This window comes from Diuraphis noxia, unplaced genomic scaffold (genome assembly GCF_037042655.1).
Source record: "Diuraphis noxia isolate RWA-SAM2 unplaced genomic scaffold, SU_Dnox_SAM2 contig0005, whole genome shotgun sequence".
NCBI lineage: Eukaryota > Metazoa > Arthropoda > Insecta > Hemiptera > Aphididae > Diuraphis > Diuraphis noxia.
Window position 1 is genome coordinate 3,052,128 of NW_028301715.1, and position 18,455 is coordinate 3,070,582.

At 25.6% G+C, this 18,455-nt stretch overlaps 2 protein-coding genes across 3 annotated transcripts; one reads left to right on the plus strand and one right to left on the minus strand.

Annotated features, from left to right (window-relative positions):
- Nucleotides 1–17: 17 nt before the first annotated feature.
- On the minus strand, nt 18–17,434 carry LOC149054729 (myotubularin-related protein 10-B-like). Of its 2 annotated transcripts, none has more exons than XM_089228246.1 (12): nt 17,077–17,434; nt 16,140–16,197; nt 12,702–12,838; nt 12,480–12,635; nt 12,290–12,414; nt 11,448–11,582; nt 11,085–11,389; nt 10,867–11,013; nt 8,491–8,663; nt 1,614–1,784; nt 1,352–1,556; nt 18–1,277 (listed from the first exon to the last, which is right to left on the minus strand). In XM_089228246.1, the coding sequence occupies exons 1-12, from the start codon at nt 17,164–17,166 to the stop codon at nt 1,240–1,242; spliced, it is 1,740 nt and encodes a 579-aa protein (XP_089084372.1). In that variant the 5' UTR covers nt 17,167–17,434; the 3' UTR covers nt 18–1,239. The 2 variants fall into 2 exon arrangements, with proteins under 2 accessions (XP_089084372.1, XP_089084371.1); XM_089228245.1 differs by having other exon boundaries at nt 1,341–1,556; nt 17,077–17,429.
- LOC107168131 (uncharacterized) lies at nt 3,604–4,953 on the plus strand. Its single transcript, XM_015517438.2, has 2 exons — nt 3,604–3,871; nt 4,337–4,953. Exon 2 carries the CDS (start codon nt 4,340–4,342, stop codon nt 4,826–4,828), a length of 489 nt encoding a protein of 162 aa, XP_015372924.2. The 5' UTR covers nt 3,604–3,871; nt 4,337–4,339; the 3' UTR covers nt 4,829–4,953.
- Nucleotides 17,435–18,455: the final 1,021 nt, after the last annotated feature.

Here is an 18,455-nt window from a genome sequence, read left to right on the forward strand (position 1 = left end):
TGAGAATTAAAAGCTGCTTCATTAGAAATTTGCATAAGACGATGAATAGGGGAATTTAATACATAATTAGAATAATAAGAAAAAACCGAACAAAAAATAGAGAAATGTATCTAGTGAAATAGAAGTTTAAAATTTATTTCACGAAGGCGAGTATGGCATTGAATTATGTTAGATAACATTATTGCCATAAATGAAATATTTGCGCAACATCTATGGTTATCAAGACTGGATAAATTTAAAACTATACAAACAGTAATAAAAATTGTTATCATATGGAGGACAAGGTACTTTCAGTAATTAATCACCATATGATAAACTTATTAGTTATAGAATATAAATAAAGCAATTAATAGTTATTTGGGTTTTACAATCTTTCTTTCATTTTTTTGCATACATAATTATCTTTTTTAATGTCAATTTCTATCATTGACTTCAAATATTATAATAGTATGAAATATTGGATTTCTATAAGAAATCAGTGGGTGTACATAAGTTTTATTTAAATTTTAAATATCATATCTCCTGTAAAGTTTTTATTATAATATATCACATTTTGATTCTATTACACATTTTGTACCAATACTTTTTTAAACAAATTAATACTTAAACAGTGTTTAAAAGTAAACTTAACAATAACACAATGTATTTTACAATAATAAAATATTTTAAAATTTAAACTGTAAAAAGTAGTTTTAAAAATAAATTATCATATTAATAACAGAAGTTAGGTAACAACACACATTGCTAGATTCATTTTCAGCTAAAATAAATAAATTGGAATAAAATATAAATATATTTTTAACATTCAATAATACTAATTTTTCATTAATAATAATTGCAAGTGTATTATATTAGAAATTGTGTCAATTGAATTAGTTACTATATGTTAGTTTATCAAAATGTATTGTACAATATTAATTTATTTTATATGGTTACCAGTGGTATTAAAATTAGCCTTATATGATACATGTAAATAACCTGCCAAAAACAAGCACATTGATGAACTACGTATTTTAATATCAGAATAACTAATATGAAAAATAGTTTGTTGCTGTTTATAGGTGTTCGGGTATTTCAACCAGCGATGTTTCCATTTGTAAATCACTAGTGTTTAAGGATAAAGAGCTGATTGTTAATGTTGATGGTGGAACTGAATTACTAGATCTCCAATGTGTAAATGGATAAAAAGATCCAATGTTAGATGGTGTACAGACTTCTCGAGTATCCTTAGAATCATTATCATTCATACTGATTATAGTTCTGACAGCAAAATCTTCCTAAGATTAAAAAATTTAATTTAATTATTTTAAAAGTTTACGTAAACAAAATATGACACTTACTAGTGGTTTACCTCCATTTGATATTTCTAGAGTAGGCAAAAACCTATAGTAACATTGAGTCCAAATACTAAGACAAGAAATCTCTGTTGATACTTTTAGTAGATCATCTTTAACTTTAGAGGCATTGTAAAGAGGATTATGAAATTGAATTAAATCATGATCCATAAACTGTTCCTCCCAATCCCAAATTGATCGTAACATTAGTGGACTAACATCCTGTGTAAGATTATTTTGTAACTTAGATATATTATTAATTCGATATAATATTCAAACCTTAGTAGCACAGTGACGATCCCGTTCACAATCAAATAAAAATGTATCAAATATGGAAACATGTGAAGCATCCCAAAGTGTGGTTAAATAGGTCTCGGTAAATTCAAATTTTGCAGGAAATTGTTGAAGTAATTGCCAAACACAATCCAAAAATAACAACAACAAGGGTGACTGCAAAATATAAATAAGCAAGTTTATAAATTATCACATAAATAATTTTTAAAATTAAAATATTAACATATGGTCACAATATTGGTTTATGAATATATGAGTTTTGTATTTGTGTCTATGTATTGGCCAACAATTAACAGACAACAATCTATATTTGAAAATTCAACATTCCAATTATTATATACTATGATATATGCCTATAATTGTTAGGGTTAAAATTGTAATACTTAAACAATTAAATACCAGTAGTATATACAGGGGGGAGGGGGGTTGGATGTAATCCCTACACTGGCCTTATGTTATTTTTTAGTACATGTATAAATGTAAACAATTAATACAATTTAAAAAATAATTTTATATTTACATACAATGCATAGGTATATTTTTTTATGTATAACCCTTTTCATTGAATATTTCAATGTGTACGCGACACGACTGACTCTAACACAGTAAATGATAATACATAAACACATAAGACAGTGGTACAACTACAGAGGTGTTCAGAACCTCTAGTTCAATTTTTTTTTAATTTCAAACTCCTATCTTAACAAAAATAGGATAATCTGCCATCACTCAACATTAATGATTTAATTTTGTCTACACAATATGTTCACAGAATTTAAGCTTTGGTAAAACCTTAAAAGCATTTGATACATACAAAGCAAGAAAAGTTTTGCAAAAAATAATTAATTTTATTTTTATATAATATTATAATATAAAAATTGTATATTTTAATGTTTTGATCATACTAAATTAAAAATGTTTAAGTTTAAGAAATATATTTCAATAATCTTTAAGAATTGTTTCAATTGATGAAGAGGGGATCGTCTTAGGTCCTATCCTGGGCTTGTATGAAACTATTGGTATGATTAAAATCATTGAAACAATCTTAAGATATTATATACTATTGGGTTTAAAACATTTGTTTTAATTATTCTGAATTGTTAACGCACATCAATATATTTTGTTGTTCATTTGCTTTATACATTAAAATTCAAAAATATAAATATATTAATTTTGTAAATAACTGTAATTTTCTGAATCTAGAAGGTAGATCGTAAATAAATGAGTTGATATTTACGTTTTATATTATTTTGTTACACTTTTGCATAACAAAACGCACAACCTACGGGCTACGATAGTATCGCGATGTAGATCAGTATAAATGTATAATATAGTTATAAGAATAATACGATCTTTACTTTAGTAAGGGGAAATAGTACATGAGCTAATCTGGCGCCATCTATACTTCAATGATAAACCACTAACCAAATATTGAATTCCCGCCAAATAGACCTACATTTATACATAATATATATTATATTATATTATGAAAATCACTGACTAACATATTATTACACATCGTATATTATGTTACATCCGAACATTTCGAATTCTAAATATAAAGATAATTTATCAGTCATCACCATAAACAAATTATACTGACAAATTACCCTATTTTTTTAAAATTGTTGCCATATTAATAATTAAGCTTTAAAATGCAGTAATTATTGGTGACAAATATTGTAAATATCGTTCAGAAAAATAAAAAAATATATTAAATGTATTCAATGACGTGTATGAAACTATTATTTTATAATATTAAAAATAAATAATAAATAATAATGCAGTTATTAATTAGTTATATATAAGTTATAGTTTAATACGTTTGTCGTATCATCCTATATTATATATTCGTTTGAAAGTATAGTAAGCCTGTGGTAAACCAGGTAGCGCTAGATAAGTTCACGTACTTATTCCTCTCTCTACACCTCTCTCGCGGACACTAAGCGTCCCGTTACCCCGTCACCCGCCTCCCATGACGTTTCCAGTCCAGTGTAGTAGTCCGTGCTTGTAGACAAAATTCATAAGGTATCCTAAATCGCGGAGTCTCGGATGTATTATCTGAGACTTGTATCTTATCAATAAATAAAAAATGGCATTAATAAAAAACAAGACAATAAATTATTAAATTAATAGTTTAACGTTTAAGACTTTAAGTTTATGTTTCATAAATTGAAAGTAAAATATTTTTTCTTTTAAATTGCAAATGATTATGTTGAAAAGTTCTCAGTGAAAGGTAATTGGTAAGTATAATAAAAAATCGAATTTTATATTTTTTAAATTACTATATATTTTATATGCAACACGGCATATATGCCTATAGGTATTACCTAATGACGTGTTCAATAGTGTAGGAAGTAGGTACTTTATATTGTTTATTATACATTTTTTTGTAATAAATTTAAATTCATCAAGTAAGAGCATAAAAAAATGAAAATTATAATTTAAATTAACTTACAACTTATGTCTGATACACTGATAAAAAAAAATTAACATTTACACAATTGATTTTTTTTATTATCAAAATAGGAACAATTAATGAACATTAAACACATGTTCTTTATATTTTAGTAAATAAAGTCTCTAGTAAAATTTGAATAACTACCAGAAAAATAAAAATGAGATAAAAACTAACCAGATACTGTTTAATAATATTATGATATATTGACTATAACAATATTATAAATAATTTATGTTTGAATGTTTAGAATATGGGAGAAGATGAAGGAGGCATCAAATTTGTAAATTGCATTGGTTCAGACATTAATATATGGAAGAAATTACCATATGAAGAAAATTATAAATGTGAAACTTGTTTGCTATATGATGAACCTGAATATCATATTGATGATCCTGAATATGTAAATACTACTTGGAAATTTTTTGACCATATAACAAAAAGATATCTATTAGGAAACGGGAAAGAGATTTTTCATTACCAAAAATATGAACGTCCTCCACTAGTAGTTAAAATTAATACTCCATTATATACTTTACAAGAACTTTGCAAATACACTATTTCAACAAGACTTTTGGCTAACAATATTAATAGTACAGCAATTGATGAAATGGAATTACCTGAACAGTTGAAAATTGATATAAAAAGTTGTGTACAGAAATTAGGAGAACAGTATGATGCAGATGGAGATGGTTGTATTCAAGATTGGACAGTATACCATGAAGAAGAATATAGTTATTGAAATTTTTTAAATAAAAGCTTTTATATATATTTTATTATACACATTTTACTCATTATTTTTAAATACAATATATATTTTTTTTCTTAAAATATATCTTAATAAAAATATAAACATTTAATCCTCAAGTAGATTTGTTTTAATACTTTTCTTTTTACACTAGAGGCCAATTATTGCTCATTATTCATTAAATACAAAACATTCAGGGGTAAATAATATATCAAGCTGAAAATTGTGATGATCATAACAATTATAATATTTCGGTGATTCTTTTATCATTGAACACTCATTATTTCAAAAATTATTAATGTTTTTGAAAATATTTTTTTACATAGTTTCAAGTTGTTCAAAAACCAACGTTTTTATTAAAAAATTATATTTTTAAATATTTTTTATCCTTATAATTTTTTAATTTTTTAACTTTTTTGAATGACAACATAGAGTTTTAATTTCATATTCCAAAGCAGAATATTTTTCTTAATATTTTGATTCATAAAAATCAAATTTAAGTTCAGTAGTTTATAAGTTCTAAGTATTTAAAATTTAGACAAGCGGAGTAGTGGACAAACATTAACCCCGTACCACTCCACTCTGCCAATCTAAACTCATAAACTACTCGTCTTAAATTCAATTTTTATGAATCAAAATACTTAGAAAAATATTCTGCTTTGGAATATGAAATTAAAACTCTATGTTGTCATTCAAAAAAGTAAAATACTTAAAAAATTATAAGGATAAAAAATATTTTAAAATAAAATTTTTTAATAAAAACGTTGGTTTTTGAACAACTTGAAACTATGTAAAAAAATATTTTCAAAAACATTAATAATTTTTGAAATAATGAGTGTTCAATGATAAAAGAATCACTCGGTATACTGTATAGTAGTATTTTGGCGTGGAAATTGCAGCTTTTATAGTTAGTTGAATTATCAGGGTCATGAGTTAAATTAAATTAACTATTCATGAGTAATTATTAGATTTTATAGTCAAATCTTCTTGAGATATGACAGTAAAAGTTTAATCAGAACAATAAGAGAAATTTGTAGCATAAAATTGAAATGAGTTAAACAAATCAAGAAAGACTTCAAGAGTATAATATATATAATAATAAAGTATATGTACAATTTTACTATTAAATACAAATTCTGAATTGATTTTTTTAAAGCATATATAATCGAATAAATAAAAATAATTTTAATTTTATAAATTTTATTTTCATTGTATACTTATATTTAGGGCTGGGCCGATATATAAACCGATATCGATTATCGGCCGATATTGGCAATATTGGTTTTATCGGTATCAGTTTTTTTTTAAAACCAATATGAAAAAAAAACAGTTTATCATACATAGATTAAATATTTGATTGTATTAAAAATTAAACATGGAATGTTTAATAAGTGAAAAGGGGAAAATTATTATTTTTTAAATATTATGTGATTTGTATTTTATTATAATTTTTATTTGTTTTATTAAAAAGTTAAAATTATACTTATAGACTATAGTTAAAACTTATAAATTAATAAGTTATAATTTATTATTAACTAACAAGAAAGAAAATGTTTCATTTTAAATTTTTAACTTTGTTATTTAATATTTAATATTTATTATTTATGTACAACTGTGTTAACTCTATTTGTATTAAATATTAAATATTTATTAATTATTTAATTTGATCATTATATAATATATTAATATATAATAATATTGATTATTACAGTATTATTAGTTACTACTTAGTACTTATGGGTAAGTATTATCGTGTATTTTATAATATCGGTTCATGCTTTTGGATAGAAATTCAAAGTTTTGAATACATCGGTTATCGGATTTAAATCTGCATAACATATCGGTTTATCGGTTAAAAGTGATATCGGCCCATCCCTACTTATATTATTATTTCATCTTACGCATTTATATATTTAATATAATTTTTTATAGATAAAAAGACTTAGGTGTCCTATATGAAAAAATAGTAGGTGCAGAAAATTCTATCAGTGTGTATTGAAAGTCCTTAAGTCCTATTATTCACTTATACTTTTTGATTAATTTAAAGTATGACACTTATAATTCAAAAAATATATAAGTTTTAAATTTTTATTTAAATTTTTTTAAATACAAAACACAGTTTTAATTAAATTTTTGAAAGCAAAATATTTTTCTGAGCATTCCAGAAGTTATTCTGAAGTATCAGGTACTGAAATGACATTTTGCAATGTCACAGCATACCACTCCACTCGGCTTATCTAAATTTTAAACACTATAAACTCGTAAACTAGGTACCCATAATAAATTCAATTTTTAAGTATCACAATACTCAGAAAAATATTCTATTTTGAAATATAAAACTAAACCTGAATGTTGACACTTAAAACAAACAAAAAATGTGTTTTTATTGAATAGAAACAATGTACTCATTAAAAAAAAAAAAATTATACTTTTTATTATTAATGACTGTCCATTGATAAAGAATCATTCAGTATTACATGAAACAGAAAGTCATTTGATGACCATATGAAGGTATCCAGGGTCGGACTGGCCCGGACCGCAGGTCCGCGATCGCGGACTGGGCCCCCAGCTAGTTTGGGCCCCTAAACTTTATGTTCATATTTTAAATTTAAATAAGATTACCATTTTTTTAGTAACTGTATTTAAACATGTCTTAATATTTAGAAGGGCTCTTTATTGATTTTAGATATATAATATAAAATGAATATTATAAAATATATATTATATTATTATTTTTTAATATTATATAATATTAAAAAATATTAAAACAAAACTAAGATCGACTATTTCCCAAGATACAATGGAAGCATTATTATTAATGAATATAGAAAGAAATGTTGAAATTGATAATGAAAGCTTTATTGATTGTATTGCAAAGAGTTCTAATGAACTTTCAAAACTTTTGTTAAATTTAATTGTTATTTATTTAAGTTTTTTAATTATTTACATTTAAATGTTTATTATCATATTATGTATTGTTTCATATTTGTAATTTGTTAAAGTCAAACAAATTGCTATAAATAAAAGTATGTGTGTAAAATATTACACTTTTATCTAAAATGTTTATCATTATAATGTGTTTTTTTTATTCCATATAGTTGTTATCTTATTTAAATACAAAAATGGAGAAGTAGAGAACGGACTTACAATTTATAGTCCAACCTTAGTAAGGGCCCTTTCATCAGATCGCAGACTGGGCCTTTTGTTGCCAGTCTGACCCCGAAGATACCATAGGTAAATAAAATAATTGTTTTACATGTCTATGAGATCAACTTAAATGTATAATATAGTAAATAAATAAAACCAGGAAAATTGTTTTGCTGAATTGTAGGTTATAAATTATAATGTACCTTGTTATTCTGTAGGTGTGATTAATTTTAGTTATTAAATCATAAATGCATAACAAAGAACGATTCTCAACGGAAATAGGGCAGATTATAAAAACTGCAAATAGAAATACTTAGTGAATGTTAAAAATATCTTTTTGTTCAGAATCTTAAATGAATTTTTAACCCATATAGTACATATAATAATGTTAGTAATTTCTAAAAGTATGAATTTTCCAATACCTGCTCAACTCTTCAGTTTTATCAACTTTATATAGTGTTATAAAAATTATTTATATTATATATATGTAATATGTATGTATACTTTACTTTAACAGAATCGGTACTATTAACATGACCAAGTCTTGTACAAAATTGATGACCCATTACAACCCATTCCTTTTGGATTAATGTTTGTAATCCCACAATGGATCGAAAATGAGAATCTATTATCAACTGTGCTAGACTAGAAATTACACAGCATAAATCACGTCCATCTCGTTCTGGAACAAGAAAATAATAATTCATAAGTAGGTAATCACTATTAACTATAATGTAATGTGAATATAAAAAAAAGTATTTTAGAAGATTATTCTATGATTGAACACTCATTGTTTAAAAAAGTATAAATGATATTGAAAAAATCTTATTTAGTTTTTAGTTGTTAATAAACAACATTAAAAATATTTATTCATTTTTTCCTTAAAATGTCTGAGTTTTTTTTTTTTAATAACAACATACAGTTCTAAATTTCTAATTCCATTTTCCAAAGTAGAATATTTTTTTAAAGTATTTTGATACATACAAATCAAAATTTAAGACAGTAAGTTTATAAGTTATATGTATTTAAAGTTTGGGTGAGCAGAGTGGAAAGGTATGTGTAACAAATTTTCCTATAAGTAATACAGTAGGTTAAATTCATTTTTGTCAAAAAAATTACACTTGAAATTGTCAATGTCAGCTTAAATTATAGTAATACACTCGGTATTCATGTTGTATGCGGTCTATCGCACACTTGTCGTCTACAACGGTACAAGTAACGGCATGTCATATGCGGTTTACTGCCGTGTATCTAAATATTTTCTTTTGGTGATTATTTTGGTTTAAAACTTCGAATTATAAAAAAAATGCATAGTACATCTCCATCATTGCTGCCCTCGTATTTGGCGGAACAATGGTGGCGTCTAAAAAACAAGAATGACAACATATTTGATTGTTTTTTATGAGATGTGAAATTATATTGTACCTAATTAAAATTGATTAACGCATATTTCTATATATTTTTTTGTATTATTAAATAGTATATTGAAATTCTACATTTATGTATTCATTCATATTGTTAACTATGTAGTAGATCGCATGCGTGGTAGACGACAAATGTGCGGTAGACAGCATTGCCAAAAAAAAAAAAAGATAAAGAAAACCTCAGACTTATGCAAAAACAGAAGATTAATGTTCTTTTTTTTTTTTTAAATATTAAACGATTAAAAATCTTTTTATTTGTGAAAAAAACTGGAAAATGTAATAAAACATTCCTTACGAATTTGTCACTGAGATTAAAAAAAAGTCGAGTGTAAATCCACAATAGTTTTTTCTTAAGAGGACGCCACACCCGCATGTGTTGTCTACGTCTTACAAACGTATAACATAGCAAAATCTGTTTAGCACGAGGCAACTTTACTCCCTTTGTATTTATAGTAGAATTACCAAAATTCCACAACGTAAGGGGAGAATATTATCTGTGCAACAGCGTCGTTATTTTTTTGATAACATAAGTACACCTAACCTAACCTAAGTTATCAGTTAGAGAACATAAGTTTTTTTATTTAATTATTAAAAATTATTGGCTATCAAAAAAATAACGACGCTGTTGCACAGATAATATTCTCCCCTATACATTGTGGAATTTTGGTAACTCTACTATAAATACAAAGGGAGTAAAGTTGTCCCACGCTAAACAGATTTTGCTTTGTTATACGTTTGTAAGACAGAGACAACACATGCGTTTGTGGCATCCTCTTAACGCCTTAAATTAAAATGTTGTCAAAATTCATCAAAATTATGAAAATTGGCAAATTAATTCGGATTAGAAATTCATATACATTTTTCTATTTATTGCAAAGGTTTGAAAATCAAACACAAGAATGCATTTAAATTTATCTATATTTAACAAAAAAAGTGTTTACAGGAAAGTCAAATTAATTTTTACAAGCTTATTAAGTTAGGTATTGGATTTTCACCCGTAAACTAATAAATTGTCGTTTGATGATTTTATTGTTTTATAGCTATTCAAAAACTAATGATAATCCTAGGTACTTAAATTTTTTATAAAATGTTTATTTTTTATTGCATTTATTTTTCTATACATAATCAAACATTTTTTTTTATTAAGTTTTTTGTAAACATTTGAAATTTGAAATTTTATTCGTTGGGTTGAAAAACTTGAAAATTTAATACAAGGTCGTTTTCAGTTGATAAATATTAAAGATAGCCAAAACCATAGACATGATTATTATTATGAATATTTTATGTTCAATTATTGTTACAAAAATCTCAAAAATAGTCAAATTTATAGTAGTTGAAAAATTATAACATATGATTACATACAAAAAAAAACTCTTCATTGTATAATCAATACATTCATACCTCAACTCGGAATCTAAAATGTTCATAATTGTTATCTCTAAGTAAATTAACTGTGCATACCTTGCAGTACAACTGACTCGTTGCTATTAAGTTTATTAGCAGCTATTAATGCTGAGTTTAGACAACTCGAAACATATTGTAACCATTTACTAGCTTCCAAAAGTGAGTAAAAATGATTATCTTGTACCCAAAACTGCCTTGCACTTTCTAATAAATCAAATCCATTTTTAATAATAATAATTAATACAAATAATTAGGTATAAATTATTTTAACAAACCAGGAGCACATAATTCTCGTAATTTTATAAAACTCTGATTAACATCCTTTGGCGATGGTAACATTTTGGTTAAATCCATTATAAAAGGTCTAAGAAGGCCAGGATGCGATTTTCTAACTATTTCTAACATAGCATTTTCTTGAGTTAGATTTGATGGATCTACAACATCTGCCTTTCTAGATAATGTGGCTCCGTTTACAGTGCTCCAACACCAAGTTGGTAGTCGTCCATCTCGAAAATGTTGCATTGCTATTCGCAAATGATTATCAATTACAGCAGACCCAATAACAATATACTGTGGCAAGCTATAAAAATATTATAATATCTTAGAAATAATAACAATTTTATGAATTCTTAACTTACCTCGGAGATAAACGAAATTTATTATTAGATGAATTTAAGGTCCAACCAAAACATTTGGTACGTTGAAGTTCTTTTTCCCAATCATCCCGGCATCTAAATGTAGGTGTTGAATATCTACTTTGTACATTTGGCTCCCTACATAAAAAAATATAAATTTAGAACCTAACTCTGAGCTTGTTTTTATTTCTTAGATAACTTAAGTTTGCCAGGTAGCATGAATAATATATTAATTTAATGGTTCACTAAAATTAAATGGACCAATCAAAGGATATTAAACTTTTTAAAGACCATTAATATCTATAATCAATATTTATTAATTCATTAAAATATAGTTAATGATTGTTCATGCAACCTAGAATTAGGGTATCTTGAATAATACAGACAATCTATCTTATGATTTAATTTATATTAATATACCTCATATAATTTAGATTATTAGTAATTGGCTCAAAACATTATCAATCATCAAAAATAAAGGATGGAACGTTAAAGGGACTTGGTTTTACCCTATAAAGTAATTTATTACAATTATAATATTTTTCATTTTTGGTGAATAAAATAAATATTTTTTTTATTTTTTTTTTTTTATTGGTACAGCATCAACATCATGGTTATTAGCTTACAATTGATTAGGTTACATATTATATGGGTTTTCTACATGATTGTTAAGAGAGAATAAATATTCTATCTTCCTATTTAAAAATCCTAGATACAATTAAATCTAGATTTAAAATCTTAATACAATTCTCAATTATTCATTATAGATCTTTTTGATAAAAAGCTAAAAAGTAATTACAGCTGAATATGATTTTTAATAATGGATAATAGTAATAATGAATTACCTGTAATCATAAGCAAATAATAGCTGATGTCTTTTTGGAAATGCATGATGCAATAAAACATTTGCTAATGTTTTACCATGGCCAAGTGGTGAAAATTTAAAGCTATATGACAATGTTCGCATATTCTATTTCCATAAATAAAAACTTATTAATTAAATATTTTAATATGAAATAAAATAAATTCCTTTACTTTGCAAATAATATGTAATCCTTTGACTTTATCATTAAAGCGATGACCTGTCATAAGTCTTTTTTTTTTATCTCCTGTCAATAAATATATAATATCTATATTGGAAAGACAAACATCATAGTGACCCAAAAGCAAATTTTCTTGATATGATGTTTCCTGAAACAAAAGTTGGAATTAAGTTAAAATTCATACATCGTAATAACTTAAAAACAATATATTTACTTTTAAATGTTTTTCGTTTGAAGTAACAAAAGAAAGTCTGAAATTTGTAACAAACAAAACACCTGATACCCCAGTTTTTTGTTCATTGACTGGAGTGAATAATAAAACACTTTGTGCTTCAGCGATTATCATTTCACCTGTAATATAATAATAATATATTTTTAGACTAAAACACTATTTCTCTAATTATTCTCATAATAATAACATTCAATGTGATTAAATATGAATTAGTGTTAACTACAGAAGTTAATTTTTCTTAAACAAAAATTTAACATCCAAAACAAACAGGTATCATTATAATCATTTTTAGTTATTGTTGACATTTAAATATATATTTGTGATTGCACTTAAGTCATATGCATTTTTACACCAACTAAAAAATACAAAGATTTAAGTCAATACTTGGACTACCCATCTCAATATATTCTATACATAAGATCTCAAATTACTCATTTTAAACATTTATTATATCTATAATATTATAACAATAATTATTTGAAGATAGAATTGATGGGTTAGGTGACAAATATATATATGACAAATTTTTTTCAAATTTTTACCAATACAATTTTTAACCATGGAGAAATTGGCCAATATTATATGAGATAGAAACATATTACTAAGTAGACTATGAAATAATCATCAATGATTACACACTTAGACAATATATTTTTTATCATGATATTTTGATTATTTAATAATAATAATTGAATTATATTATAGTAACCATAATCACTGTACATCCATGAGCATTCAATGACCACTTGTGATGTTTCGTTTTATTTAATATTATAGTTATTTCCAAAACAGTGGTTTTATATAATATGTATATGTCAACAATGCAGTCATGTTTATTTTATTTTATCCATCCTTATTCAAAAATGTATGTCTTCTTTAGAATCATCAGTTTATATTTTATGTAATAAAATGAACTTGAGATTCTTATACTAAACATTGGTTAAATTCTTTCCTTATTTCTTTCTACCATTGGCAATAATGATTCTTTTTCTTCTTCTCTTGTCTTATTATTTTTTGCGTTATATTATCTACTATTTTTATTTTTATATATGAATATCTGATGTTTAAGCTCAACAAAATGTTGACGAGGATGTACTATAAATCACAGTACATAGTCAAGTACACACTTTAATTTTTGGTTGAACCTAGTGAACAATAAATTATAGTGCTCTACTACTAGGACAGTGCCCATAATTTTGTTTTTAACAACATCTATATGTTATAATTGTAAATTAATAACTGTGTTATTGATATCAATAAAAATAAAATAAATGATGATAATAATAATGTCTCATAATATTTTACGGCATGGTGTACATAGAAAATCTAGAATTACTTAACACAGTAAACACTAAATACTAAATGGTAGATTAGATGATTTAGGAGTAAGTTCATGCTTTCATCTGAAAGCAACTTATTATTAAGACATGTGGTTTTCTGTGAAGCTGTGCGTCCAGAAATTGGTAAAGATCCACTTATCTTAATATTAAATAAACAGTGGTTAACTTGGGGGGGGGGACGCGGGGGGGACTAAGTACCTCAACTAATTTTTTGGATACGCTAGCGTACCCCTACTTCTTTTTTAAAGGGGAGCGTTTGGGACGGCTTGTTATGTAAGCTTTTAACCCCCCCACCGCCATGATTATGTAAGTTTTATTAAAATGCTAGGAACGCTACATTTTAAAAGTAGCTAGAGTACCTCTACTACTTTATTTCCAAGTCAACCACTGTAAATAAATAATACATTATGTATTCATCTATTTATTTCTGTAGTTATTGTATTTGTATGCAATATTTTTGTTAAGTAGATAAAAAATGATGTAGTTGTATAAAGTACACACAAATATTTTTAATTTTATTACATTTTCACAACAAATAAAATGTCTATAATCTCAATGAATATATTATAATAAAATATATTATACACACATTTTTCTATGCCTCTAAAAAATGTTAGGTCAAGTCTAGGTTTAACCAGCTCGCCTCGTACACAAGCCAACAACATTGTATAATAAACTTTTTAATACAGTAGAAGTAGTAGAACCTCTATTAAACAGAATCCACCTTATAACAAAAAATGTCATTAGTCCCAATGAAAATAATATATGCAACACTACCTACCTCTCTATGACGGAAACTCTTATATATGCTTGACAAGGATACTCTTTTACCTATTATTAAAAGGGAATGTGAAGGTGGTTCTGTCATTCATTCAGATGAGTGGCTCTCATACCAATATTTAACATCAGAAAGGTTCATTCATCAAACTGTTAATCATCAAGAAAATTATATTGACCCCTTAAGAGGACGTCACACTTGCATGTGTTGTCTCCGTCTTACACTCGTACGACATGGGAAATGTTCGTACGCTAGTTTCAATAGGGTATTGTCAGTTTTGATATTAGAATGAATCCACCTATTAAGAAACTTTTAGGTAGCAACATTATTTGTGTTCTCTCGTTGATTTTTTACGATATTTTAATTTTTAAGTGAGTTATGAACATTTTAAAATATTCATAATTTACATACCCATAACTCACTTAATATTTTAAAATGTTCATAACTCACTTAAAAATTAAAATATCGTAAAAAACCAACGAGAGAACACAGATAATGTTGCTACCTAAAAGTTTGATAATAGGTGGATTCACTTTAATATCAAAACTGACAATATCCTATTGAAACTAGCAAATAATAATTTGCTAGGTCGTATGTGTGTAAGACGGAGACAACACATGCGGGTTAGACGTCCTCTTAACAGGTGCACACACTAGTGGTGGGCATATTTGGATTTCACGAATTATCCAAAGTATTCGGATTATTCAACTCGATTTTGCTGTTCAATGACTCATTTTATATACTAATAATATTTTAATTCTATAATATAATTTTCAGACATAGGTATACACAATTTCGAACGCATTTTAAGTACCAGTGATGTTATGCGCTTAGCTTATCAAATCCATTAATTATTCAGGAAACCTGGATAAGAATTTGATTCAGATCCGGATTTGGATATTCGGATAATTCAGATATTCGGATTTTATAACCATCCCTAGCACACACACAGGGTGTTGAAGGATCATGGTTAAATGCAAAAATATCCATACTGAAGAAAAAGAGAGGCGTTTATTTTTAAATTACCAATTATGATTGTTATATTTTATATTTCCAAAAACAAACTGGTAGATCGCATGCAACACCAGAAACGAGATCACACACTACACTAGCACCGATTCCATTATATAGAGGTTTTACTGTACTTGAATTAGTAGGACTATTTAAAATAAATAACAAATAATAAATAATAATAATAATAAACATAATACCTATGCATTATTTAAACATTATATATAGTACCTACCTATAGCTTCATAATCAAATACATTTATTATAAATAAATTCATTGTTTTTAAATACCTGGATGAAGTTTGGGTGAAAGTTCATTCTCAATAAATGATGTTTCACAACTTGAAATCTAAAAATAATAAATACTGAATTTAATCAAATTACTAGGGTATAACATACCTAACATTTGTTTTAATTAGTTATTTACATTTTTAGTACAATAGGTGATTTTTTTTAATTAGAGAAACATTTTAACTGAATGTATACAGTAAACAATAGTTTTACAAACTATGACAATAAAAAAAAAAAACATGAAAAATATCTAGGTAAATATTCTTAATAATACTTAGTATTTGAATTGATTGTAAAATATAAACTGATTTCAAATATTTTATAGTCATTTAACTTCCGTGTTTTACTTATAATATAACACTATTATCTTATATTTTATATTTCTGTATTCTATATTTGAGTCCAGCTTTTCATGAAAACTGTACGTAAATATTGAGGTAAATGTTCATTAGGTATTAATCGCATTTGAACAATAGTGTCAAAAAACATATATTCTTAAGTATAAATATTAAAAGTGAATTAAATTATGACAATTCTCAGTTTATATACATAAATAATAATAATATTTTTGGATATCAATTAAGATATAAATAGGTATATATAATTTTATAGAAAAATCAAAGAAATGATGAAACCTCAAAATCTTTTACCTATCTATAATATATATACGTATAAAAAAATACAGCACTCACATAGTTTCTTAATAAAACCAAAAGTAGTATGTCATAACAACGTTATTAACACTATTTTTAGTACCTACATTTATAGAAAAATGCTACGGTTACAAAGTTATATCTACTGTATTATCACTACCGAAATCAATGGCCATAAATTATTTATTACATAAAAACAAATGTATAATGAACATTTGATATACGTCTAAAGTGTTATTTCATAACGTCATGCCAAGTAATAAACTGAAACCAAAGAATTTTACCTGTTCGTCATCATCCCAGCCAACGTAACTTTTAAAGCTATTTGTTAATCGATTTTCATTCATCATTAAAGCTACCTCATATCTATGCATTGAGTCAATTTTTTGACAAAATTATATTAAAACTATTAAAATCTAATAATTGACGAACTACCACTAAAGAATATATCACAGTTAAGTTAAAAGACAACATCAACAACTAAGTAGGTAATTAATTAATCGTAGTTTTAAACCTTATATAACGTTTAAGATAAATTAAAATCATCCTGTATAACTATTTATAATATAGAATACAATAATATTATTTAGAATCTAGATTGATAAAGTTTTAAGTAATAAGTAATAACAAATAAACAATTATTAATATTTTCCAAAAAAAAATTTAAATTATAAAACATAACCAAAAAACTTATTAACAAAAACAATATGATAAGTATACGATGTGCATATCAGTAATCAGTGTATTATCACAGATTATATGAACTGTATCATATAATCTGTGGTATTATAAACTGTGCATTATCTAGGTAAAAAGGTAGATAGAAACAGGGGTAACGACACTACGACAGTGATCTGTGATCCGTTTAACCACTTTAACCACAGAACAATAGATTAACAAAGGACACTCATTATTTTAGAAAACAATATTACGTATTTAAAAAAATGATTTTTCGTATAATTTTAAGTCGTTAAAAATTAAAAGCAATAGTTTCGGTGAAAAATGTATATTCTTTACTATTTTTTTTCATTTTCATTGAATCATCTGGATGTCAGCACTATGTTTATTCTTTCTGGCCTAGGCACAGTGGCGGCGCCAGAATTTTAATACCAGGTGGGCCAGGCTGGGGCCCAAATATTTTAAGGAGGGCCAAATTGTTGACTTGATATTTATATATATATATATATAATATAAACAATAGTGATGACAGGCAATTGCGCAGAGGGGGGAGGGGGAGGGTCAACTTCCAATTTTTCAATTTTTTTTACACTTCATCGTGTTAACTTACTAAAACAGTAAACAATGATTTGTAAACATGTATTAATAGTATTTATTTCCTAATAAAATATATATTCATGTAAAAGTATATAAAAATAGAATGCTTTCCCTTTTATTTTCTTTATCATAGGACATAAGTAGTTGGTTAATAATCTAATTCCGTTGTTCTTGGAATTTTCAACAAAATTATTAATAACCTTGATTAATATTTAATAATAACTAGTAAGTATAACTTATTATTTTCGTATTCAGCCGCTGGAAAATACACATTATTTATGAGGCTTGAAAGCATAGTGCATGGTTTTTAACCCATTCAAAATGTTGTTCACGCCATCTATTATGACTTTATATTTTCATATTTTGATTTATTCATGAGATATTTTTT